The sequence below is a fragment of the Salvelinus namaycush genome, chromosome 14 (genome assembly GCF_016432855.1).
Source record: "Salvelinus namaycush isolate Seneca chromosome 14, SaNama_1.0, whole genome shotgun sequence".
Classification (NCBI taxonomy): Eukaryota; Metazoa; Chordata; class Actinopteri; order Salmoniformes; family Salmonidae; genus Salvelinus; species Salvelinus namaycush.
Genome location: NC_052320.1, coordinates 22,821,546 through 22,849,196, shown reverse-complemented (window position 1 = coordinate 22,849,196; position 27,651 = coordinate 22,821,546). Strand labels below are relative to the sequence as shown.

The 27,651-nt window shown below is 40.7% G+C and overlaps 2 protein-coding genes across 9 annotated transcripts in view; both read right to left on the bottom strand.

Moving 5' to 3' along the window:
- LOC120059275 (cyclin-dependent kinase 11B-like) overlaps positions 1–1,359 on the bottom strand; it is a 31,190-nt gene extending 29,831 nt beyond the window's left edge. For 5 of the 6 annotated variants that reach the window (XM_039008198.1, XM_039008201.1, XM_039008200.1 and 2 more), the window contains exons 1-3: positions 1,305–1,356; positions 635–682; positions 193–326 (exon numbers count right to left, since the gene is read on the bottom strand). In XM_039008198.1, coding sequence (XP_038864126.1) covers positions 193–303 — 111 coding nt within the window. In that variant the 5' untranslated portion in view covers positions 304–326; positions 635–682; positions 1,305–1,356. Of the gene's footprint in view, positions 1–192; positions 327–634; positions 683–1,304 lie in introns of all 6 variants that reach the window. The other variant, XM_039008199.1, reaches the window with a different exon arrangement.
- A 2,792-nt stretch (positions 1,360–4,151) lies between these two features.
- On the bottom strand, positions 4,152–27,459 carry LOC120059274 (solute carrier family 35 member E2A-like). Of its 3 annotated transcripts, none has more exons than XM_039008195.1 (9): positions 27,278–27,459; positions 14,374–14,795; positions 14,061–14,196; positions 8,370–8,497; positions 7,302–7,422; positions 7,120–7,173; positions 6,787–6,859; positions 5,994–6,139; positions 4,152–5,718 (listed from the first exon to the last, which is right to left on the bottom strand). In XM_039008195.1, exons 2-9 carry the CDS (start codon positions 14,651–14,653, stop codon positions 5,430–5,432), a joined length of 1,227 nt encoding a protein of 408 aa, XP_038864123.1. In that variant the 5' UTR covers positions 14,654–14,795; positions 27,278–27,459; the 3' UTR covers positions 4,152–5,429. The 3 variants fall into 3 exon arrangements, with proteins under 3 accessions (XP_038864123.1, XP_038864125.1, XP_038864124.1); XM_039008197.1 differs by lacking the exon at positions 27,278–27,459 and adding an exon at positions 22,576–22,644; XM_039008196.1 differs by lacking the exon at positions 27,278–27,459 and adding an exon at positions 18,620–18,798.
- Positions 27,460–27,651: the final 192 nt, after the last annotated feature.

The following is a 27,651-nucleotide window of genomic DNA, read 5'->3' as shown; positions in this document are numbered from 1 at the left end:
ACATTTTTGTTGTAGCCTATGACAAGCACACCTGATTCAACTAATCATCAAGTCCTCAATGAGTTGAATCAGGTGTGCTTGTCATAGGCTACAACAAAAATGTGTGCTGTTGGGGGGTACTCAAGGACACTGTACTAGTGTATAGGGGCTAGTGGTCAGTTTGGGGCACAACAGCATTTCTCTTCTGTTTACATTTTTCTGGCTTTTGGGCTCTGTCCTCTCTTCCAGCTCCCTTCTGCGTTTCTTCTCTTGGAGAATTTCGTCGAGTGTTTTCACTTTCCAGGTGTCCTTTTCGTCCCCCATCAGCACCCGCTCGCCACCGCCTGCTACACAGAGACAGAGACCCCCAACACAGAGAGATTCAATGCAAGAGCATTGTGAGATATGTCATGTTAATGGCAACTGTGGTATTCATGTACAATGATTTCATTTCATACCTCTACAGTTCAACGCATGCGTTTCATGATTTGAGCCAAGGTGTAAATGCACACTATTTCGCAAGAGGGTTGTACGAATATGAATTTGATGGGTAATAATAGTACAAACGGTTAATGCACAGGATAAATAAGGTTATATCGTATAGGGGTTTGTATGGGAGAAGAGGGTCAAGTTGGTAGACTATAATTGCTGTTACCTGAGTAGCGCCTCGTATCTTATCCATAGCAGTAACGTCACACTTTCACTGGTAAAAAATAAACACAAAACACCAATCCAAAAATGGAAGTAAAAAGTCGAGGTGATATCAAGGGGGCGAGAGAAGTTAAGTTCAAGTCAAATCGAGAAATCTACAAACACACGATGCGTGAAATCTGTCTAACAGTAGCTAACCATAAACTCTGAATATATTACATGTTACTGCCTAGGTAGTATGTTTACTTAGCTAACGTTAAGTCCGTTATCATAAATACACAAACTCTAAACGTTACGTAAGGTCAAATAGTTTGCAGTTAGCGTACAATAAACATCTAGCAAAATTACCGGTCTGACGTAAATTAATATGCTAACCGTCTTTCGTTATGAAACATCGGTAGGTGTACAGTTAACTAGCTATCAGCTAGCCGCATCCGTGCATGCTTCTTCTAACTAGCTAATGTTAGTCAGATGCTAACGTTTGCCAATAAGCATGCTAAAGTTTGCTAGCTAGCTCACGGACGCTCACATAGGCAATAAATGAACATTCCGGTGATACGTTTTGAGTTTAAGGGCACATTTTTATTGAATTTCGTCTCTTCTAAATATATCCGAAGTGTGATAGCTTAAAGCTTTCGAATGATTCGCATTTTAACTTAAGTGATTTAACAAACCTGAAAAACGCTCCGCGCAATTTTGGAACTCCGGAAGATTCGTTGACTTCTGGGGTCATAAAATTACTTCCGGTTAATACTTCTTCGCTGCATTGAAAATAAGAGGACACCTTACTGCCATCACCTGGGCAGGAGTTGCAACTGTTTCTAGGTGCAAAACTACGGATACCAACGAACAAAAATTTCCAGACCTGATATAACAAGAAAAATCACTTTTATTAACCCAGTTTATACTGTACATTATCTATTATTAAATCCATTAAACCTTACATTGTTTCACTTTAACAGCTCCCCCAAATATACAATTAGTAACCACAAACTCACATTACCAGCACCCCAAAATATACAATTAGGATCCTCATTGACAATTTCAAATGAAACACCCTTTTCAGTTATATGTATTAGCACTAGGCCTATTCAGTAGACCTATTTTGTTATATTATCATCCCTTAATCCTACACAATCATTTTACCTTCCATCTTCTGTTATACACAGATTGAGAGGTACATTAATGGGAATTTTGACATATTGCTAGACACATAAATTACAATGAGAAGTGGGAGATAAATCCCAGTGTAAAAGTACTATATCAAGTTCATATGGTAACCAACAAAATAATTGAGGCGAATAGATCAACATCAAATAAAATGTCCACAGGTTTATTATATATATATTTTTAAGATAAATGCCTCTGTTTTAAAATAATACTTCACTTATAAAATACAACCCAAAAAACAGATTCTGAGCAAATTCTCAGAGAATAGGAGAAAAGTCTCTTGATGAGAATTTTACAAAGCACTAGACATGATGTAGTCTTTGATATACCCCATTGGTTAAACATTTTGAAGTTGACAATAAATACCTTAATCACAGTAGTCTTATCAACACTGTACCATGACTGAAAAGCACAGTCTGGTAAGATCATGAATACAGAGAAACGTGCAAAAAGTGGGACTAGTAAAATAATTAGAAGATTGAACAAAGCCAGTCTGCAAGAGTCAGAAACAACTAACTATAAACATTGATTGATTGAAATAGTCAGGGAACACAATATGACATTCTAGTCAAATGCACACAAATTAGTGTCTACATTAGTAATGTACCAACATTGTCATCCAATGGCATGTGAGAACTTTCACAAATATTGTGTTGTTTAAACGCAGACTCAGCAATATGACATTGTCATACACAGCAGGGTGACTTCCTGCTTAGATAAGATTCAAAAATATATATATATTTTTTAAACATTCCAATTTGTCAAAAGTTGAGACATGCCCATATCGAGAAGTGCCAACAGTGCCAGTGTTGGTAAATTATGACTTTCCTTTGTTGAACTTTTTGTTAGTCTGAGAAAAGTACCACAGAGTACCACACCATGACAAAACCAAGGCAATGCCAGTACTATTCACTCAAGCAAACAGACGTTTCCTTTTTATGTCAGCTTCCCATTACAAAATGTAATCAGTTTTGAATAGTTTCACTTTAGCCTATCCTACTGACCACATGTTTTCTATAGAAAAATGACAAAAATTACCTCCAGTTTTACTAAGCCAAAGCTCAATAGAGATGTTGAATCATTTCAATCTTTGTAGCTAGCTCTTTCAATCCATAGGACTGACAGTTTTTAATTAAAGTGGCAATTCCCTCCATATGGGATATACTGTTGTCAAATCAAACACACTTCTGAAAGGCCAGTGCAGAAAAAAATTGCCGATCTGAAACGATTGAATTCCAGCCATGGTCTGCTTCAGTCCTTCAGGTTTTCCACTAGATAGCACAGCTACAAAGTCAAAATTGGCTATATCATAAAAATGTATGAAAACAAAGACGTTTTTAGGTCTTAATTTAAGGTTCGGTTTACGCATAAGCTTAGGGTTAAAAATCTAATTTTAAGTAGATAGATTGTAGAAATAGGCAGGGTTTATGACTTTGTGGCGGTGGCAAATAGTGACGGCCGTCCTTGGGGCCAAAGTCCTTCTGGTTTTTGTTTCTCCCTGGTGCTTAATTGCTCAAAGTGTCATTGATTGGCTAAGGAAGTCACACACCTGGTTATGCAGATATAATTCAGTTCCAAGTTAAAAGGCAAGAATGAAAAACCAGCATAGAATACAGGCCTAGAGGACAACAGTTGTACACCCATGGTCTGCTCGCTTATTCTCTCCCTCTCTCTCTATTGTCAGGCAGCATTGAATAAATCAGTCTTTGGAGATTCCACAACAGAATCTATATAATTTAGCTTGTTTAATGCAAATATTAGATTACATCACCAAAATGGTAATATGGCTGGGAGGAAATGGTTAAAACTTATTTCGGGATCGGTGTCCCATCCACGGGACGGTTGAGCTAACGTAGGCTAATGCGGTTAGCATGAGGTTGTAAGTAACAAGAAACATTCCCAGGACGTAGACATATCTGATATTGGCACAATGCTTCAATTCTTGTTAATCTAACTGCACTGTCCAATTTACAATAACTATTACAGTGAAATAATACCATGCTATTGTTTGAGGAGAGTGCACAGTTTTGAACTTGAAAAGTTATTAACAAACAAATTAGGCACATTTGGGCAGTCTTGATATAACATTTTGAACAGAAATGCAATGGTTCTTTGGATCAGTCTAAATCTTTGCACATACACTGCTGCCATCTAGCGGCCAAAAACAAGTGCACCTGGGCTGGAATATCACATTATGGCCTTTCTCTTGCATTTCAAATATGGTACAAAAAAATACAAAATAACGTTTTTTTCCCCTCTTCTTTGTATTACCTTTTACCAGATCTAATGTGTTATATTCTCCTACATTCCTTTTACATTTCCACAAACTTCAAAGTGTTTATTGTCAAATGGTATCAAGAATATGCATATCCTTGCTTCAGGGCCTGAGCTACAGGCAGTTAGATTTGGTTAGTTCATTTCAGGCGAATATTGAAAAAAAGGGGCGGATCCTGAAGAGGTTGGTTGAGAGACTTTGGGGCGTTTCATAACCAGAACTACTAAAAATACATTAATTGTTGAACAAGAATGCAAAAACAACAAAGGAATGTACTCAAGACAAATAACAGTTTCATTAACAGTATGCTTAGCACTTGAAATAAAGTACATCAAGTCTCCCTTATTCAACTGACTCTTAGCAAATAACAAGGTTCAGTGTGGCACAGAAAGTAAGACAAGGGTGCGGAAAGCTACACAATGCCACATAAACCCAAATCAATCTCTCAACACCTAGCTATGACAAAACGTTCAGGTTCTGTTCAAGAACAAGAAAATGAAGAACCAACACAATAGTAACCTAAAGAAAGCTTTGCAAAAATAAAAATGGTTCCTAGCTCAATTTGTAAGAACTGCAGATGAGGATAGACCTCTGCAGACTGCACTCAAGGTTTTCAAATATTTCAGATTAAATTGCTGTGAGAAGTTCAGTGTCAACGGTGAGCTTTGGGAAAACAAATAAGGGTTACCCTCTCTACCTCATCTCCCCCGAAGGTAAGACACCTTTGTGGTTAGGCTAATGCCTCAAATATTTGCTTTACACTTGTGACCAATTGGTATACAGCTGAGCTAAAGCCCTATTAGAATGAATGATGAATGCCTACACTGTTCTGCATGTTGATGGACTTTCACCAATGATCAGGAGAATAAAGCTGTTTAGTCAACGACAATGTGTGCCCATAACCGAAAAATGCAAGACTCAATAAAACATTACAAAAATTATCATAAAGGCAAGTATGCAGAAAAAATAGACTTGCATTGAACCGCTTCCACCCAATGAACATTGAGTGAAATCCTGAGTTTGCTCGTGTTTCAAAACCATATGAAATAATGAAACATTTCAGGTGAGGGAATGGAACAACAAAAGGAATTGACAGTGTAAAAGTGAAGTTCAAACACACCAGAACCGAGTCAAACACTGGTCCGCGTTCAGACCGCACACTAAGGCAAGTTCACAAAGGTATCATCAGAGTGAATCAAGGTGAGGCCGAATGAAACCAGCCTCTCGAATTGACAATTCCCACTGAGAGAAACCCCAGTGACAGATCCTTCCACTGTGCTATGATGACCGTTGACTTCTCCGATTCGTTGTAATGCTGGTGCAAGTCTGCATATCAGGTTCTACATGATCAAAGTTAAAAAGAACAGACCTCTTTGGTCTCTCCCCCTTTGGTCTCCTGGGGAGTGTATCGGTCCGATGCTTTGAGCTCGTGGTCCTGCAGAAGTGGTTTGTTGTGTTGGTCCTGAGCCTGGGCGTGGGCCAGGGCCTGTAATGTGTCTCTCTGAAACTGCTTGGCCTTGTTGTACAGCAGCACACCAACAAAAACCAGGGCCGTGCCGGCAGCGCTGAGCACCGTTATGTGGTTACTGAACACAATGATGCTCAGCCAGATAGACATGGCGTGCTTCACTGTGCTGGCAACACTGTGGAGGAAAGGGGAGGGTGTTAGATACTTTTTGAATGTGACTACTGTCTGTCTGTTTGACAGACTGCCTGTCTAAATGCAATGACTGTCAAGGATAATAGTAGTTAGCATTTTCCACCTGAAAGTGACTGGGGGGCTTCTCAATAGTTTCAAGTGGCTCTATCCTTATCTAATTTCCTTCATATGCACAGAGGTAAAAAAAATAAATAAAATAAACAGATGGGAATGATGGCTAACTGAATTGAAAAGCCCCCCTGCCTGTGTGACTCCTACCTAAAGGTGACGGGAGAAATGCGTCCCATGAGGGCGTAGGCGGTGACACTCTGCAGGTGGAACAGGACCCCATCAAACAGCAGCAGCAGAACGATGTCTTGACTCCAGCTGAACGAACGCTCACTCTTCCCAATCACTGGAAGGTCCTGGAGGCACAAAGGAGCACAGGAGAACACCAAACTGAAACAGTCCCAAACCAAATACCAGGTCAAGTTGCTAACTTGGTATTTTCATTGTTAACCAACTTAAAACTTAAACAGCATTTTCATTGTTTTTAAAGCAACTGTTTTACAACATAAACAGGTATTAGGCTATAGTCATTATGATGGTAATAGTATTTTATATCATTTGTATCTGACATCAGTAGCTTTAGCTGCACAACACAGTACTGCATTCAAAACAAATGGAGACCGGTACACACTAGGCTACACGATATACTCCAGGTCATGAAGCTCAATTATTAGGCCACAGTCTTGGAACTGCTTGTCAACAATAGTGGCCTCCTGTCATTACACCAGAGCACTGTGCGCAGGGTGCACTCCAATTACAATGACGCCAGCCTGCTGGACACATATACTTTTCTAATATAGAAGGGATGACATTTATGCACTATTAACAGCATTTTAGTTATTTTGCTATTATTATATACTAAGAAATATAGACATTCATTTTCAGTTACTGTAATAAATACTCTGTTCAACCAGAATGTTCAGAGCACTCATTAACTGTCAATCATAAATGTGTAATACCAAATGGTAATATATTCAATAGTACAGTAATATATGTGACTGACCATGAGGAAGACCCAGGCTGGTATTAACATAATGACTGCAGCTGCACTGGTGTAGAACTGCAGTTCTGTAGGGCTAATCAGGACACAGGAACAAGTATTTTATTCAGTACAGACACCGGTAAACACTTCACATACTATAATCTACCGTCAACAGTTCAACATTAAATTCCTCAAATTCTTTACACATCTGTTAACAATACACTGTGATTTGTGTTTATTTTGTATTCCTAGGATACAATAGGAATTATTATCCAGTACAGGATATAAAACTGGGCCTAATACATTCATTTAGTTCTGTATATTATAAACTAGGAAGTACTAAAAACAACTTACCTGAATTTGTAGGTGTCTCCACTTAGTAGCTTCTTTGAAAAAACATTCTGTAAACTGATAGAGGGAATATTAAGAGAACCATGAGAATGTGTGGTGGTGTCACATTGCCCTGAAAAGACAAAGCTGTGAAATGTGAGAAATGTCATAAAAATGGGTACTATTGTGTTACTGTGTGTGAGTACCAGTCCATGATGTTGGTGGAGAGGGCTGCAGAGAAGCCCAGCATATTAAAACTGATCTCTGTTGCAGTGCAGAGGGCCAGGCCAGCCATGACAGGAAAAAGGGACAGGTTCACCCACATTCCTACAGTAGTGTGTGTGTGCGTGCGCACAGACACACACACACAGACACACACACACAGACACACACACACAGACACACACACAGACGTCAGCTATCTGCACAAGACCTAGCCCTAAAGTATTGGTAGAGTGACATTTTTGTTGTTGTTTTGGCTCTGTACTCCAGCACCTTGGATTTGAAATGATACGATGGTTATGGAGGTTAAAGTGCAGACTGTCTGATTTAATTTGATGGTATTTTCATCCAGATCAGGTGAACCGTTCAAAAATCACAGCACTTTTTGTACATTTTAGGGGACCAAAGATATTGGGACAAACTCACTAAAAACAGATTATTTTGTGCCCAATAGAAATTGATGGTAAATATTATTTTGTGTCATTGGAGTCACATTCTATTCTTATTTACAATAAAAGTATCTAAACACGTCTACATTAATGTGGATGCTACCATGATTACGGATAATCCTGAATGAATCGTGAATAAATACGAGTGAGAAAGTTAGATGCACAAATATCTTACCCCCCAAAAATGCTAACCCCCCCTGTTATTGTAATGGTGAGAGGTTAGCATGTCTTGGCGGTATGATGTTTGTGCGTCTAACTTTCTCACTGATTATTCACGATTCATTCAGGATTATCCGTCATCATAGTAACATCCACATTAATGTAGAAGTGTTCAGAAACATATTCTATTCTTATTTACAATAAAAGTGACTCCAAAATGACACAATACAATATTTACCAATAATTTATATTGGGCACAAAATAATCTGAAACACAATTGAAAGACACAGCAAATGCATCCAACAAATTTGTAGTTACAAGCTTGATGTAGTCATTGCCTGCTATGAATATGGGACCAAATACTTACTTTTTACTAGGCATAAGTGAATTTGTCCCAATACTTTTGGTGCCCTAAAATGGGAATACAGTGTGCATGTGCTTTACCTGTGTATTCCCCTAGGATCAGCCTAGACATGATGACAGTGAAGATGGGCGCGGAGCTCTTCACCGTCTCAGCAAAGGAGACAGCCACATTCTTCAGGCTCACCAGTCCCAGCACCACACTAGTGAACCTGCAGAACAGGATAGGTTAGTAGCATTCAGACCAGAAGACAATCCCACACCACAACCACTCCTAACCTATGCTACACAGACTATCCCTTTTCCAGATTGTCAAACTGTTTACCTGTAATGATAGAGGAGCTGAGATTGAGTTGCAGCATCGCACTTCCCTAAAATGTAACTGTTTAGAGGCCATTTAAAAAAGGCCCACATCAGAGGAAGTTGAAGCACCTATTTCGAGTAATTCCTGTCCTAGAGCGGAAATTCTCGTTTAGGTTCCACATCAAAGACTGATGCTGGTAGCAGAGAAATAACAAATAGGGCACTAAACAGACAGCTGTCAGCATGCTAAGCTAACAGTCAGCTAATGAAAGTTATAGTATGTGAGCACCATTTCAGTTAAGACAAGCATACTGTAAAGGAGTCAGCATGCTTCCTAGCCGAAACAGTTCGGTAGCGTTTGTGCATATATTATGATAATGTTTTTGTTCATTTGGATTTCGTGTTTTTTTTTTTTAGGTTGTTCAGGAACACAATATTTTTATGGAGGCAAGCTGAAGTTCGCCCCTTCGTCTGTGAGTGGCCAAAAGTAGGGATTCTTCAATAGAGTCTTTGTTGTCATTCAACCGAGAGATGAGTTGTTTTGATTAACATTTTTTAATTGAAAAAAACTGCACCAAATATTAAAATTGATGACAGATTTCTTGAGTCATCTTAGTTAAACTGACTATTTTGAGGAAGTCTATACTGGCTACGGCACTCAAAATGGACAAACTACTATTGCCTCTTTTTTTCTTGTTTTTCCAAACAAAGGTCTTTTAAGGGAGTATGCAGCACACTTGTTTGGTTCGGCAAGCCGAACTGATGCATACTGGCGCCTTAGGTTAAAATAATTACTTCAGGAAAAGGTGAAAATAATTACTTCAGGAAAAGACTGCCAGTCTACCTATCAAGAGATGAGTCTCAGCTAAACTGCGCTATACGAGCCGTTTACGATTGTCTGACTCTTGCCGTTTGATAATTCCAGTGAAACAGTGCCGGCCATTATATACAGTGCATTCGGAAAGTATTCAGAGCGAATTACTTTTTCGACATTTTGTTACTTGGTCTTGGGCTGTTTTTCATCACTGCACAGCTTTTTGGACTCTCCAGAGATGTTCGATCAGGTTCAAGTACGGGCTCTGGCCGGGCCACTCAAGGAAATTCAGAGACTTATCCCGAAGCCACTCATGCGTTGTCCTGGCTGTATGCTTAGGGTCATTGTCCTGTTCGAAGGTGAACCTTCGTCCCAGTCTGAGGTCCTGAGCGCTCTGGAGCAGGTTTTCATCAAGGATCTCTCTGTACTTTGCTCCGTTCATCTTTCCAAATCATGTCCAATCAATAGATTTTACCACAAGTTGACGCCAATCAAGTTATAGAAACATCCCGGGGATGATCAATGGAAACAGGATGCACCTGAGCACAATTTCAAGTCTCATAGCAAAGTGTCTGAATACTTACAGTACCAGTCAAAAGTTAGTACACACCTACTCATTCAAGGGTTTATCTTTATTTTTATATATTTTTTTTACATTGTAGAATAATAGTGAAGACATCACAATTATGAAATAACACATATAGTAGGTAGTAACCAAAGAAACACAGGTAGTAACCAAAGAAAGTGTTAAACAAATTTAGATTCTTCAAAGTAGCCACCCTTTGCCTTGATGACATCTTTGCACACTTGGCGTTCTCTCAACCAGCTTCACCTGGACAGCTTTTCCAACAGTCTTGAAGGAGTTCCCACATATGCTGAGCATTTGTTGGCTGCTTTTCCTTCACTCTGTGGTCCAACTCATCCCAAACCATCTCAATTGGGTTGAGGTCGGGTGATTGTGGAGGCCAGGTCATCTGATGCAGCACTCCATCACTCTCCTTCTTGGTCAAATAACCCTTACACAGCCTGGAGGTGTGTTGGGTCATTGTCTTGTTGAAAAACAAATGATAGTCCCACTAAGCGCAAACTCGATGGGATAGCATATCGCTGCAGAATGCTGTGGTAGCCATGGTGGTTAAGTGTGCCTTGAATTCTAAATGTATCTAGGCAGGTAACCTAGTGGTTAGAGCGTTAGGTCAGTAACTAAAGGGTTGCTGGCACGAATCCCCAAGCTGACAAAGTAAAAATATGTCGTTCTGCCCCAGAGCAAAGCAGTTAACCCACTGTTCCCCGGTAGGTCGTCGTTGTTTATAAGAATTTGTTCTTAACGGACTTGCCTAGTTAAATAAAAGTTTTGAAAAAATTGCTTACAGTGTCTTGAGCAAAGCACCAACACACCATTGCACCTCCTCCTTATTGCTTTACGGTGGGAACTACACATGCAGAGATCATCCATTCACCAACTCTGCATCTCACAAAGACACCGTGGTTGGAACCAGAAATCTAAAATTTGGACTCATCAGACCAAAGGACAGATTTCCACCATTCTAATATCCATTGCTCATGTTTCTTGGCCCGAGCAAGTCTCTTCTTATCATTGGTGTCCTTTAGTAGTGCTTTCTTTTCTGCAATTCGACCATGAAGGCCTGATTTGCGCAGTCTCCTCTGAACAGTTGATGTTGAGATGTCTGTTACTTGAACTCTGTCATTCTCTCAACCAGCTTCATGAGGTAGTCACCTGGAATGCATTTCAATTAACAGATGTGCCTTGTTAAAAGTTAATTTGTGGAATTTCTTTCCTTCTTAATGCGTTTCAGCCAATCAGTTGTGTTGTGACAAGGTAGGGGTGGTATACAGAAGATAGCCCTATTTGGTAAAAGACCAAGTCCATATTATGTCAAGAACAGCTCAAATAAGCAAAGAGTAATAACAGTCCATCATTACTTTAAGACAAGAAGGTCAGTCAATACAGAAAATGTCAAGAACTTGGAAAGTTTCTTCAAGTGCAGTTGCAAAAACCATCAAGCGCTATGATGAAACTGGCTCTCATGAGGGCCTACACAGGAAATGAAGACCCAGAGTTACCTCTGCTGCAGTGGATGAGTTAGAGTTACCAGCCTCAGAAATTGCAGCCCAAATAAATGCTTCACAAGTAACAGACAGAGTTCAAGTAACAGACATCTCAACATCAACTGTTCAGAGGAGACTGCGCAAATCAGGCCTTCATGGTCGAATTGCAGAAAATGCTCAGCATATGTGGGAACTCCTTCAAGACTGTTGGAAAAGCATTCCAGGTGAAGCTGGTTGAGAGAACGCCAAGTGTGCAAAGATGTCATCAAGGCAAAGGGTGGCTACTTTGAAGAATCTAAAATATATTTTGGTTTGTTTAACACTTTTTTGGTTACTACATGATTCCATTTGTGTTATTTCATAGTTGATATCTTCACTATTATTCTACAATGTCTAAAATATAAAAAATAAAGAAAAACCCTTGAATGAGTAGATGTGTCCAAACGTTTGACTGGTACTATAGATATATATATATATATACACACACACACACAGTCGTGGCCAAAAGTTTTGAGAATGACACAAATATTAATTTCCACAAAGTTTGCTGCTTCAGTGTCTTTAGATATTTTTGTCAGATGTTACTATGGAATACTGAAGTATAATTACAAGCATTTCATAAGTGTCAAAGGCTTTTATTGACAATTACATGAAGTTGATGCAAAGAGTCAATATTTGCAGTGTTGACCCTTCTTTTTCAAGACCTCTGCAAACCACCCTGGCATGCTGTCAATTAACTTCTGTGCCACATCCTGACTGATGGCAGCCCATTCTTGCATAATCAATGCTTGGAGTTTGTCAGAATTTGTGGGTTGTTTATTTGTCCATCTGCCTCTTGAGGATTGACCACAAGTTCTCAATGGGATTAAGGTCTGGGGAGTTTCCTGGACATGGACCCAAAATATCCATGTTTTGTTCCCCGAGCCACTTAGTTTTCACTTTTGCCTTATGGCAAGGTGCTCCAACATGCTGGAAAAGGCATTGTTCATCACCAAACTGTTCCTGGATGGTTGGGAGAAGTTGCTCTCGGAGGATGTGTTGGTACCATTTCTTATTCATGGCTGTGTTCTTAGGCAAAATTGTGAGTGAGCCCCTGTACCTTTTTCAGAATATCAGTCTGTCCCTGATGTTTTTACTGGAGAAAAGTGGCTTTTTTGCTGCCCTTCTTGACATCAGGCCATCCTCCAAAAGTCTTCGCCTCACTGTGCGTGCAGATGCACTCACTGCCTGCTGCCATTCCTGAGAAAGCTCTGTACTGGTGGTGCCCTGATCCCGCAGCTGAATCAACTTGAGGAGATGGTCCTGACACTTGCTGGACTTTCTTGGGCGCCCTGAAGCCTTCTTCACAACAATTGAACCGCTCTCCTTGAAGTTCTTGATGATCCGATAAATGGTTGATTTAGGTGCAATCTTACTGGCAGCAATATCCTTGCCTGTGAAGCCCTTTTTGTGCAAAGCAATGATGACGGCACATGTTTCCTTGCAGGTAACCATGGATGACAGAGGAAGAACAATGATTCCAAACACCACCCTCCTTTTGAAGCTTCCAGTCTGTTAATCGAACTCAATCAGCATGACAGAGTGATCTCCAGCCTTGTCCTCATCAACACTCACACCTGTGTTAACGAGAGAATCACTGACATGATGTCAGCTGGTCCTTTTGTGGCAGGGCTGAAATGTAGTGGAAATGTTTTTTGGGGATTCAGTTAATTTGCATGGCAAAGAGGGACTTTGCAATTAATTGCAATTCATCTGATCACTCTTCATAACATTCTGGAGTATATGCAAATTGCCATCATACAAACTGAGGCAGCAGACTTTGTGAAAATTAATATTTGAGTCATTCTCAAAACATTTGGCCACGACTGTATGTATATATATATATTTTTTTCTTCAGTTCCTCCTGCAGCTATGGAAACCTGCCTGGTGGTCTATATGCTGGTGGTCTAGGTGCTACCTTGTCCCGGACCTGCTGTTTCGACCATCTCTCTCCCAGACCTGCTGTCTCGACCTCGGAGTTGCTTGACTATGAAAAACTGACATTTACTCTTGAGGTGTTGATTGGTTGTCTCTATAACCACTGTGGTTATTATTTGAGCCTGCTAGTCATCTATGAACATTTGAACGTCTTGAGGAATGATCTGGCTTTAAATGGCCATGTACTCTTATAATCTCCACCTGGCACAGCCAGAAGAGATCTGGCCACCCTTCGGAGCCTGGTTCCTCTCTAGGTTTCTTCCTAGATTCCTGCCTTTCTAGGGAGATTTTCCTAGCCACTGTGCTTCTGCATTTGCATTGCTTGCGGTTTTAGGCTGGGTATCTGTATATTACTTTGTGACAACTGCTGGTAACAGAGTGATGCTGAGACTCAGCACTTTAGAATACATGTCAAACAAAAGTTTGTTACCGTTATTCTGTTTTGATTTTCTTGATTGATTGACAACATAAACATTGATAAATTAACATTAGCCATGATGGAAATAAAGACTAGTCATGTAAGTATTAGTCATCCAACTTAAAAAGAAACAAACCAACCAAATAACTTCAACTATGCAGCTGAAAGTAGAGTGATAACAGTGCAGACCCACCTCATGAGCCCCACAAACAGCATGATCATGAGGAAGTTGGGGGGGTACTCAGTCCTGGATTTGTGCTGGTATAGGCAGCAAGGCACATACATCTTCAGAAAGCCTATGATGGTGGTGGAGACCATTTGAACAGCGCCTACAAATCAATTCAAACCAATAAACTATTGGACAACAACATGTACGAATTGAGCCCTCTACCCCTGAGGCCCTTAGTACCCTGAATAAAATCAACCAATTGAGTCAAACCATCTATTGATTGGAGTATTGAACATCTGAAATTGAGTGTGTGTCTGTGTGTGCACATGTTCCTTACCCAGCATGCTGGGTTCCCCCTCCAGCAGAGACAGGATGTACTTGTTGAGGAACAGTGTGCAGAAGCTGAAGAAGTACCATAGGCCCAGGTAGACCAGCGACTTAGAGTTCCACACCCCCGAGTCTGCCTCGATCACAGTGGTCTCTGTGATGGTGATCTTCAGCACGTGTTCCCCCGGCATGCTCTCGCTGCGTGCCAGCACCACACGCTCCTGCCTGCTCCGGAACGGCGAGAGAAACCACCACAGGGAATGTCTTCCAGCCCGACTGTTGGAAGCCATGACACACGGTGCCCGAGGATCTACCAACCGGGAACCAGCAGGCACAAACACAAGAGAGGAGGGGCAGGGGACTGGTGGAGAGGGCCGGTCAGTCTGTGTGTCCGTCCATTGGCATGTTCAGCATGCCTGTAGAACTGGTGGTCTATGTAACACAGTTAAAACACAAGGAATGATTGTAGTTGACGGTCTTCTATAGCATAGGGGTTCTTAAACTTTTTGGGTCCGGGACCCCTTTTGTGATAGCAAATTCATCAGGGACCTCCTCATAATCAGAAAATAACTAGAGTGGGATAAAAATAGCATACAAGGAGTTTTACTATGTCTTCTGCAGTGCATGGCCGGACAAACCAAGTTTCAGGCCGTGGGAAATAAACATTTTAAAGATCTGCCTCTTGGTATCTGAGAGAACATTTTGCAGTTTTAAAGCACATTTCCTGTAATTCTACACATTTTGAACTTTAAAAGGTCAAATGCAGCCGTTTTCATTTCAATATCAAATAATTTCTGGGTAACATTTAAGTGCCTTACTGTGATTGTTTTCAATTGAAATGGTAAAAAGAAACAAATTGATTTTTAGCAAAGGGCAATTTCTTAAGCAATAATTTAGCTAGGGGTGGTCTAAGTGTGGAAGGGAAAACTGAAAATGTGCTGTTATTGGCAGAGGTTTGGAATAGGGATACAAATTTTGGTAAATGTAGCTGCCGACCCTCATTAACTGGTTAACAAACAGTTAAATTTGTTCCAAATAGTAAAGTGATGTGACCAACTGAAAATACTATGCGCACAAACATTTAATGGACATTTTTCATTATAGAGCTATTTTGCATACCATGAGACTTTCATGTCTTCATCACAGGAAAAGACCAACGGTTGACATTTAAAAGCTTACAAACAGGGTTGTCAAACTACCTGCTCAAAAAAAATAAAGGGAACACTTAAACAACACAATGTAACTCCAAGTCAATCACACTTCTGTGAAATCAAACTGTCCACTTAGGAAGCAACACCGATTGACAATAAATTTCACATGCTGTTGTGCAAATGGAATAGACAACAGGTGGACATTATAGGCAATTAGCAAGACACCCCCAATAAAGGAGTGGTTCTGCAGGTGGTGACCACAGACCACTTCTCAGTTCCTATGCTTCCTGGCTGATGTTTTGGTCACTTTTGAATGCTGGCGGTGCTTTCACTCTAGTGGTAGCATGAGACGGAGTCTACAACCCACACAAGTGGCTCAGGTAGTGCAGCTCATCCAGGATGGCACATCAATGCGAGCTGTGGCAAGAAGGTTTGCTGTGTCTGTCAGCGTAGTGTCCAGAGCATGGAGGCGCTACCAGGAGACAGGCCAGTACATCAGGAGACGTGGAGGAGGCCGTAGGAGGGCAACAACCCAGCAGCAGGACCGCTACCGCCGCCTTTGTGCAAGGAGGAGCACTGCCAGAGCCCTGCAAAATGACCTCCAGCAGGCCACAAATGTGCATGTATCTGCTCAAACGGTCAGAAACAGACTCCATGAGGGTGGTATGAGGGCCCGACGTGCACAGGTGGGGGTTGTGCTTACAGCCCAACACCGTGCAGGACGTTTGGCATTTGCCAGAGAACACCAAGATTGGCAAATTCGCCACTGGCGCCCTGTGCTTTTCACAGATGAAAGCAGGTTCACACTGAGCACATGAGCACGTGTGACAGACGTGACAGAGTCTGGAGCCGCCGTGGAGAACGTTCTGCTGCCTGCAACATCCTCCAGCATGACCGGTTTGGCGGTGGGTCAGTCATGGTGTGGGGTGGCATTTCTTTGGGGGGCCGCACAGCCCTCCATGTGCTCGCTAGAGGTAGCCTGACTGCCATTAGGTACCGAGATGAGATCCTCAGACCCCTTGTGAGACCATATGCTGGTGCGGTTGGCCCTGGGTTCCTCCTAATGCAAGACAATGCTAGACCTCATGTGGCTGGAGTGTGTCAGCAGTTCCTGCAAGAGGAAGGCATTGATGCTATGGACTGGCCCGCCCGTTCCCCAGACCGGAATCCAATTGAGCACATCTGGGACATCATGTCTCGCTCCATCCACCAACGCCACGTTGCACCACAGACTGTCCAGGAGTTGGCGGATGCTTTAGTCCAGGTCTGGGAGGAGATCCCTCCACCTCATCAGGAGCATGCCCAGGCGTTGTAGGGAGGTCATACAGGCACATGGAGGCCACACACACTACTGAGCCTCATTTGGACTTGTTTTAAGGACATTACATCAAAGTTGGATCAGCCTGTAGTGTGGTTTTCCACTTTAATTTTGAGTGTGACTCCAAATCCAGACCTCCATGGGTTGATAAATTTGATTTCCATTGATAATTTTTGTGTAATTTTGTTGTCAGCACTTTCAACTATGTAAAGAAAAAAGTATTTAATAAGAATATTTAATTCATTCAGATCTAGGATGTGTTATTTTAGTGTTCCCTATATTTTTTTGAGCAGTGTATTTTATAATCCCCCCCACATTTTTTACATTTGTCATTTAATATTAACGTGAATTATCTAAAAACGCATAAACTATGTTTTTTTCTTCATATTTGCATATGTTGTAGTTTAGACCCTATTTTACATAATCTGAGGTTATGTTGTGCCCGCCATTGGTTGATAAATTTGATTTCCATTGATAATTTTTGTGTAATTTTGTTGTCAGCACTTTCAACTATGTAAAGAAAAAAGTATTTAATAAGAATATTTAATTCATTCAGATCTAGGATGTGTTATTTTAGTGTTCCCTATATTTTTTTGAGCAGTGTATTTTATAATCCCCCCCACATTTTTTACATTTGTCATTTAATATTAACGTGAATTATCTAAAAACGCATAAACTATGTTTTTTTCTTCATATTTGCATATGTTGTAGTTTAGACCCTATTTTACATAATCTGAGGTTATGTTGTGCCCGCCATTGGTTGAGACGCAACATGCTCTTAAACAAAGAGTGGGTGTTCTTGTAAAAAAAGCCCACAAAAGGGACCACGCACCCTTGGGTGTGGGTGAAGGAGAACAGATAACCACAAAGTCCCACATTCCAGGCCAGATTTACAGAACAAACAAACTGCTCTTCCTTTCGCCTTTTACGACTGAGTGGCCCTGAGTGTGCAAAGCTGTGTGCAAAGCTGTCATCAAGGCAAAGGGTGGCTACTTTGAAGAATCTAAAATATATTTTGACTTGTTTAACACTTTTTTGGTTACTACATGATTCCATATGTGTTATTACATAGTTTTGATGTCCACTATTATTCTACAATGGGGCCTCCCACTCTTTCTATTTTGGTTCAAGACAGTTTGCGCTGTTCTGTGAAGGGAGTAGTACACAGCATTGTACGAGAACTTCAGTTTCTTGGCAATTTCTTGCATGGAATAGCCTTCATTTCTCAGAACAAGAATAGACTGACTAGTTTCAGAAGAAAGTTATTTGTTTCTGGCCATTTTGAGCCTGTTATCGAACCCACAAATGCTGATGCTCCAGATACTCAACTAGTCTAAAGATTGCCAGTTTTATTGCTTCTTTAATCAGAACAACAGACTTTAACTGTGCTAACATAATTGCAAAAGGGTTTTCTAACGACAATTATCCTTTTAAAATTATAAACTTGGATTAGCTAACAACTTGGCATTAGAACACAGGAACGATGGTTGCTGATAATGGGCCTCTGTACGCCTAATGTAGATATTTCATTAAAAAAATCTGTCGTTTCCGGCTACAATAGTCATTTACAATAAATATTAACAAGGTCTACACTGTATTTCTGATCAATTTGATGTTATTTTAATGTACAAAAATGTAGCTTTTCTTTCAAAAACAAGGACATTTCTAAGTGACCCCAAACTTTTGAACGGTAGTGTAAATACGCTCAGTCTTTATCAAACTACTGTTTTTGCATAATTTCAGTGTGGAACCTGTTAATGCCGATTCCAATTCTAAATGCCACTTACAGTTCGCAGTTAGTTACCTCAGCCACAAAGTCATAAACCCTGCCTGTTTCTACAAATTTGCTTTGAAAAAATCTGATTTTAAACCTAACCCCTAACCTTAACCACACTATTAACCTTTTGCCTTTCCTTAAATTAATACCAAAAAGCAAATGATTTTTTTCATGAAATTTTACAATTTTGACTTTGTGGCAAGTAGTGACAACCACAAAATTATGCAATTATTTAAAAACTGCAGCTCATTGTTGGAACACATTTTCCCTACTGTCAACCAGTCCATTTAGAATGTGTGATTAAACTGTCATCATTTGGCAAGGAATGTAGCTTGTGTATCTTATCAGTTAGATACGTTTTATAGGCATTTATTTCAGTAGCACGTGTGTGTAGAGGGAGCGGTAGGAACGCAATTGAGTGAGTGAGACACAGAGGGGAAAGGGTGAACTGTGTGATGCTTGGCTTTGCTTATTGTATATTGTGTCCCAGAAGTAGAGGTCAACCGATTAATCGGAATGGCCGATTAATTAGTGCCGATTTCAAGTTATCATAACAATCGGAAATCGGTATTTTTGGACACCGAATAGGCCGAAAACATAAATATATATATTTTTTACACCTTTATTTAACTAGGCAAGTCAGTTAAGAACACATTCTTATTTTCAATGACGGCCTAGGAACGGTGGGTTAACTGCCTCGTTCAGGGGCAGAACGACAGATTTTTACCTTGTCAGCTCGGGAGATTCAATCTTGCAACCTTACAGTTAACTAGTCCAACGCTCTAACCACCTGATTACATTGCACTCCACGAGGAGCCTGCCTGTTACACGAATACAGTAGAAGCCAAGGTAAGTTGCTAGCTAGCATTAAACTTATCTTATAAAAAACAATCAATCAATCATAATCACTAGTTAACTACACATGGTTGATGATATTACTAGTTTATCTAGAGTGTCCTGCGTTGCATATAATCGATGCGGTGCGTATCGTTGCTCCAATGTGTACCTAACCATAAACATCAATGCCTTTCTTAAAATCAATACACAGAAGTATATATTTTTTAAACCTGCATATTTAGCTAAAAGAAATCCAGGTTAGCAGGCAATATTAACCAGGTGAAATTGTCTCACTTCTCTTGCGTTCATTGCACGCAGAGTCAGTGTATATGCAACAGTTTGGGCCGCCTAATTTGCCAGAATTTTACGTAATTATGACATAACATTGAAGGTTGTGCAATGTAACAGGAATATTTAGACTTCTGGATGCCACCAGTTAGATAAAATACGGAACAGTTCCGTATTTCACTGAAAGAATAAACGTCTTGTTTTCGAGATGATAGTTTCCGGATTCGACCATATTAATGACCTACGGCTCATATTTCTGTGTGTTATTATGTTATAACTAAGTCTATGATTTGATAGAGCAGTCTGACTGAGCGATGGTAGGCAGCAGCAGGCTCGTAAGCATTCATTCAAACAGCACTTTCCTGCGTTTTGCCAGAAGCTCTTCGCTGTGCTTCAAGCCTATCAACTCCCGAGATTAGGCTGGTGTAACCGATGTGAAATGGCTAGCTAGTTAGCAGGGTGCGCGCTAATAGCGTTTCAAACGTCACTCGCTCTGAGACTTGGAGTAGTTATTCCCCTCGAAGCAGCGTTACCCATGCAAAGCGAGGGTGGCTGTTGTCGTTGTGTTCCTGGTTCGAGCCCAGGTAGGAGCGAGGAGAGGGATGGAAGCTATACTGTTACACTGGCAATACTAAAGTGCCTATAAGAACATCCAATAGTCAAAGGTTAATGAAATACAAATGGTAGAGAGAGAAATAGTCCTATAATTCCTATAATAACTACAACCTAAAACTTCTTACCTGGGAATATTGAAGACTCAACTTGTTAGGGATAGGAGGCAGCATTTTCACTTTGGATGAATAGCGTGCCCAGAGTGAACTGCCTCCTACTCTGTCCCAGATGCTAATATATGCATATTATTAGTAGATTTGGATAGAAAACACTCTGAAGTTTCTAAAACTGTTTGAATGATGTCTGTGAGTATAACAGAACTCATATTGCAGGCAAAAACCTGAGAAAAAATCCAAACAGGAAGTAACAGGAAGTGAGAATTCTGAGGCTGGTCGATTTTCAACTCATCGCCTATCGAAATCCCAGTGGGATATGGATCTGTTTGCACTTCCTACGCCTTCCACTAGATGTCAACAGTCTGTAGAACGTTGAATGGAGCTTCTACTGTGATGTTGAGCCGGATGGGAACTGTTTGAGTCAGTGGTCTGGCAGAGTGCCAAGTCCTGGTCACGCGCATTCCACATGATATCGCCTTGCGTTCCATTACTTCTATGGACACAAAGGAATTCTCCGGTTGGAACGTTATTGAATATTTATGATAACAACATCCTAAAGATTGATTCTATACTTAGTTTGACAAGTTTATTCGACCTGTAATATAACTTTTTGAAGTTTTCGTTTTGGATATGCGTACTAAACGTGCTAACAAAAGTAGCTACTTGGACATAAGTAATGGACATTATCGAACAAAACAACAATTTATTGTGGAACTAGGATTCCTGGGAGTGCATTCTGATGAAGATCATCAAAAAGTAAGGGAATATTTATCATGTAATTTCGTATTTCTGTTGACTCCAACATGGCGGAGAAATGTTGTTTCTATCTGAACACCGTCTCAGATTATTGCATGGTTTGCTTTTTCCGTAAAGTTTTTTTGAAATCTGACACAGCGGTTGCATTAAGAACAAGTGTATCTTTAATTCTATGTAAAACATGTATCTTTCATCAAAGTTTATGATGAGTATTTCTGTTATTTGATGTGGCTCTCTGCAATTTCTCCAGATATTTTGGAGGCATTTCTGAACATGGCGCCAATGTAAACTGCTTTTTGTGACTCCTATCTTTGGCTGGGAAAATGGCTGTGTTTTTTGGACTTGGCAGTGATCTAACATAATCATATGTTGTGTTTTCGCTGTAAAGCATTATTTAATTCAGACACGATGCGTAGATTAACAAGATGTTTATCTTTCATTTGCTGTATTGGACTTGTTAATGTGTGAAAGTTACATATTTCTAAAAAATATATTTTTGAATTTCCTCTCTGCCTTTTCAGCGGAATGTTGTCAGGGGTTCCGCTAGCGGAACGTGTGTCCTAGAAAGGTTAAAAGGAACCACCAGCTTTCATATGTTCTCATGTTCTGAGCAAGGAACTTAAACGTTAGCTTTCTTACATGGCACATATTGCACTTATACTTTCTTCTCCAACACTTTGTTTTTGCATTATTTAAACCAAATTGAACATGTTTCATTATTTATTTGAGGCTAAATTAATTTTATTGATGTATTATATTAAGTTAAAATAAGTGTTCATTCAGTATTGTTGTAATTGTCATTATTACAAAAGAAATAAAAGAAAATGGCCGATTAATCGGTACGGGCTTCTTTTGGTCCTCCAATAATCGGTATCGGCGGTGAAAAATAATAAATCGGTCGACCTCTACCCAGAAGACAGACAGAGATAGGCCGTTACCTGTGCCAATTAGCTATCTAGCATACTCCGAACACCTGTGTGTAAGTTAACTAGGGAGGAAGTGAAGTTCGTCAACTGGAGGCACACAGTTTATGGATCTGTGCAAAACTGCTACAGTAAGTGTATATTTTTTTTAATTGTGTAAACAACAATTCCGACACTGTGATTTAATGCTTAGAATATTTATATATTCCTTAATTCCATTCGTTTACTTTTAGGTTGTGTGTATTGCTAGATATTACTGCAATGTTGGAGCTATAAACACAAGCATTTCGCTAGACCCGCAATAACATCTGCTAAACATGTGTATGTGACAAATAAAATAAAAAATCTAAACATATGATGATATGCACATATGCTGATATGCCCCTTTCATGTCGGCGCAAAATAATATTTCCAATTTAAAAATATACACTTACTGCAGCAGTTTTTCACAGATCCATACACTATGTGCCTCCAGTTGACGAAAGACACTTCCATCCCACATACAAAACAACTGGGAACCCTGAAAAATAAAGGTCAAATCATGATGTCATTGATCTTCAGGTTGGAAAGTCAGAGCTCTAGAAAGAGGCCTGCGTTTTGGAATTGGAATTCCAAGTTGGATGACTGTTCAAATCGGTTTTCCATTGTTTTTTTCCGAGTTCCCAGTTGTTTTGAACGCATTAAAGATAGAGATTTCCGAGTTCCATTTGTTCTGAACACGGCATAACACACAAGTGTTGGGAGCACAATAGATATCTAATTAGCACAGGCCTACATCTTCAATCTGTCTTCCGTAAACAAGCGCTGTAACGTGGCGATACAACCACGTGGGAACACCAACCATACCTAACAAGATGTGTAGCAATTTACTTTTTGTTTTGGGAAAATTATTTCTCGCTGATATGAAAGATATGTTCTAGGGATGCACGATATATCGGTAAGCATATCGGAATCGGCTGATATTTGCTAAAAATGCCAACGTCGGCATTGGCCCGATGTCTAGTTTAACGCCGATGTGCAAAACTGATGTCAAAGTTGACATGCATACCTATATAACGTAGATAGATGACGTAATGACGCCATGAAAAATACAGCGCTACACAGAACAAAAGCAGAAAAATACTAAGCATACACTTCCAACAACTAAACAAGTTCAAGTCGAGCAGTCATTTAAAAGAGTAAGAAAATTTCAGCGAGACAACTCAAAGGCGAAATCCAATAACTCCAAGATAATGGAATTCATTGCCATTGACAATCAACCGTTCTCTGTCGTGGATGATGTTGGCTTTCGCCGACTGGTCGAGCACCTCGAGCCCCGGTACACCCTACCAAGTAGGCGCTATTTTTCAGATGTTGCCCTACTGGAGTAACACAGTATTGTTGAAACGCACATCCAGTCACTGCTATTAGCTTCACAACTGACATTTGGACCAGCGATGTCAGCCCCATGATCATGCGGAGTCTGACAGCACAGTGGGTCGACGAGGATTTCGTACTGAGGAAAGCCGTATTGCACGCTCAAGAATGTGCTAGTTCTCATACCGCTGCTGCCATTTCAATGGCATTTGAGAACATGTTTGAAACTTGAAAACATGAACACACTCCTAGCTCCATTCAAACAACTGACTCAAGAAAAAAGCTCATCAACTGTATCTGCAGCAGACGTGATACCCTCTGTCATGGCATTGAAACGCCTGCTCAACAAAACTGCCGACACAGACCGCGGGGTTAAAACTTGCAAATGTATTCTACAACAAGCAATTTGGTGGCATTCTCTCTGAGCCTCTTCACTGTGTCGCCACCATACTCGATGCTAGGTACAAGGACCGCTACTTCAATACAGACAAGAAACAGGGTTTATGTGAAATGTTACAGACGCAGCTGGACAAGATGGAAACGGACAGTAACATTGCGTTCCGAGGAAGAAAGGCCACGGACAGACAGAGCTGATTTATTTAACGATGCAAGTCAGTTAAGAACAAATTATTATTTACAATGACGGCCTACCCCGGCCAAACCCGGACGACGCTAGGCCAATTGTGATGAAATCCCGGTTGAGACTGAACAAATGAACAACGAAACAGCACAGGAAGTAAGTGAAAGAAATAGGTTTTGACTATGTTTTACTGGTAATGGGGACATACGTCAATGCCAACAAAATAACTTTTTGGTCAGTGTGTGTGTGTTTTCAACTATTTAACTGTACTATAATGCAGATAAAATTATAAATATTGGTTATCGGTATCGGCTTTTTTTGGCAAGGAAAATATTGGTATTGGCCAAAAATGTCATATCGGAGCATCACTAATACGTTCCTTATGTTTCCAAAAGAGTAGCACAAGCGATGCGTGTAAATGTTTAGAGCAAGCGTCAGGGATCTTAACAAAACTCCCCTGGTCAGAAGATACTATTGTCAATAGGTGCTAAAGTAGTTAGTGTCTATGAATGGCGTAGTTTACACGGAGCCAATTGTGGGCGAATGTAATGACTGTAAACCCTACATATGTAGAAGGGTTTTGAGAACCCAGGGTTACATAAATTGTAGAGTAATAATATTACACTCTAAACTTATTCCACAGATCCCTTGACCAACATTTTAAAATGTGTTGTTGGTACTAATATTCATTAAAAAAAATGAATTGTAAACTCAGCAAAAAAGAAACGTCCTTTTTTCAGGACCCTGTCTTTCAAAGATAATCCGTAAAAATCAAAATAACTTCACAGATCTTCATTGTAAAGGGTTTAAACACTTTCCCATGCTTGTTCAATGAACCATAAACAATTAATGAACATGCACTTGTTGAACGGTCGTTAAGACACTATCAGCTTACAAACGGTAGGCAATTAAGATCACAGTTATGAAAACTTAGGACACTAAAGAGGCCTTTCTACTGACTCTGAAAAACACCAAAAGAAAGATGCCCAGGGTCCCCACTCATCTGCGTGAACGTGCCTTAGGCATGCTGCAAGGAGGCATGAGGACTGCAGATGTGGCCAGGGCAATAAATTGCAATGTCCGTACTGTGAGACGCCTAAGACAGAGCTACAGGGAGACAGGACGGATACCTGATCGTCCTCGCAGTGGAAGACCACGTGTAACAACACCTGCACAGGATCGGTACATCCGAACATCACACCTGCGGGACAGGTACAGGATGGCAACAACAACTGCCGAGAGTTATACCAGGAACGAACAATCATTCCATCAGTGCTCAGACTGTCCACAATAGGCTGAGAGAGGCTGGACTAAGGGCTTGTATTCCTGTTGTAAGGCAGGTCCTCACCAGACATCACCGGCAACAATGTTGCCTATGGGCACAAAGCCACCGTCGCTGGACCAGACAAGTGTGGCAAAAAAGTGCTCTCCACTGACGAGTCGCTGTTTTGTCTCACCGGGGGTGGTGGTCGGATTCGTGTTTATCGTCAAAAGAATGAGCGTTACACCGAGCCCTGTACTCTGGAGCGGGATCGATTTGGAGGTGGAGGGTCCGTCATGGTCTGTGGCAGTGTGTCACAGCATCATCGGACTGAGCTTGTTGTCATTGCAGGCAATCTCAACGCTGTATGTTACAGGGAAGACATCCTCCTCCCTCATGTGGTACCCTTCCTGCAGGCTCATCCTGCCATGACCCTCCAGCATGACAATGCCACCAGCCATACTGCTCGTTCTGTGCGTGATTTCCTGCAAGACAGGAATGTCAGTGTTCTGCCATGGCCAGCGAAGAGCCCAGATCTCAATCCCATTGAGCACGTCTGGGACCTGTTGGATCGGAGGGTGAGGGCTAGGGCCATTCCCCCCAGAAATGTCCGGGAACTTGCAGGTGCCTTGGTGGAAGACTGGGGTTACATCTCACAGCAAGAACTGGCAAATCTGGTGCAGTCCATGAGGAGGAGATGCACTGCAGTACTTAATGCAGCTGGTGGCCACACCAGATACTGACTGGTACTTTTGATTTTGACCCCCCCTTTGTTCAGGGACACACATTATTCCATTTCTGTTAGTCACATGTCTGTGGAACTTGTTCAGTTTATGTCTCAGTTGAATCTTGCTATGTTAATACAAATATTTACACGTTAAGTTTGCTGAAAATAAACACAGGTGACAGTGAGAAGATATTTCTTTTTTTGCTGAGTTTATATATTGTTTTATCTGGAAGCGGACCCCATGCAGTACCTCCGTGGACCCATAGCTGTGGGAAGTAAGCACCCACTGAAAAATGAGAATAAATAAATAAAATTATCAATTTAAGTAGCGCACTGGGCCTTTAATAGTCCTGTTTAAGCAACCGACATAGCAGTCTGCAGCGCCAGCGCGGGTAAAAAGATTTGTCCAGGCCTCCCACCCGTTGACAAAACTTACTCAGCACCTCCCACCACAACATCCGCAGCGAAAGAAATCGCAGCACCCCCACCCCCAAAACTACTTCCTGCAGCTATGCACGGACCCCACTTTGAGAACCACTGTTCTGAGGCATCTAGTTACTCAACCCATGCATGGAAAATAGCCTTCATTTGTGACTTGCTTGTAGTTAAACAATGATACACTAGATATTACAGGCAATACTGCCGGGCACATGTTTCTTACAGTGCACGAATGTAATAAGTCAGATCCACATAGCGATTAAAATGCAGGAGTGGTGCAAAGGTCGGTGTAGTTAAAGTAGCCTGGATCTTCATTTATATAGAAACCACAAATAAATACGTACAAGCCAGTTTACATTGGCAGGTTACATATGAATACATAAAGCAGAAATATTATAAATATTCCTAATGCTGCCTCTGGCATCCTCGCTCATCACGTTTTCGCTCATTTTACACAAACAAGACCAAAAGCTAGCTAAAACGGCATAGTTGGCTGGCAAGTATCTGACGTTAGCTAACTAGTTTACTATTTTACAAACTAGCTAGTTACCGTTACTGTAACATTAATTGAGAGGCAAAATTCACCAGCTGATTAGCTGTAAGTTAGTCATTTAGCTAGCTAAAAGTGAATGTGCTTGTGTCTCAAATAGCCTACTCGTAAAAATTCTCATTTATTGAATGAATGAACGCGCTGTTCATTGGTAAAATATATATTTATATTTCAAGGTTATTAAACTCAGCTTGTAGATGCAGTAAATGTTGGAATTATCTTACCAAGTGGTGCCGCCTAGTTAACGTTAGTTATGCAATTCCGATTTCTGGTATACGAGTTCCAAACAGTCGCTAGCATAAGGACACCACAGTTATCACTAGTTACCACAGCCACAAAGTCAAAATTGCTATTGTAAAAATGTATAAAAACAAAAATAAGCGTTTTGGTCCTAATTTAAGGTTATGGTTGGGCATTGGGTTAGCAGTGTGGTTAGGTTACAAAACTGATTTTAAGATGATATATTTTTTTTTAAATAGGCGGGGTCTATGCATTTGTCGCTGTAGTAACAAATGACGACCGGACACCACCCCCGCTTGGTGGACTTTCAATTACTTTCACGGAGTTCAATTACTTTCACGGAGTTCGAGCCCACTGT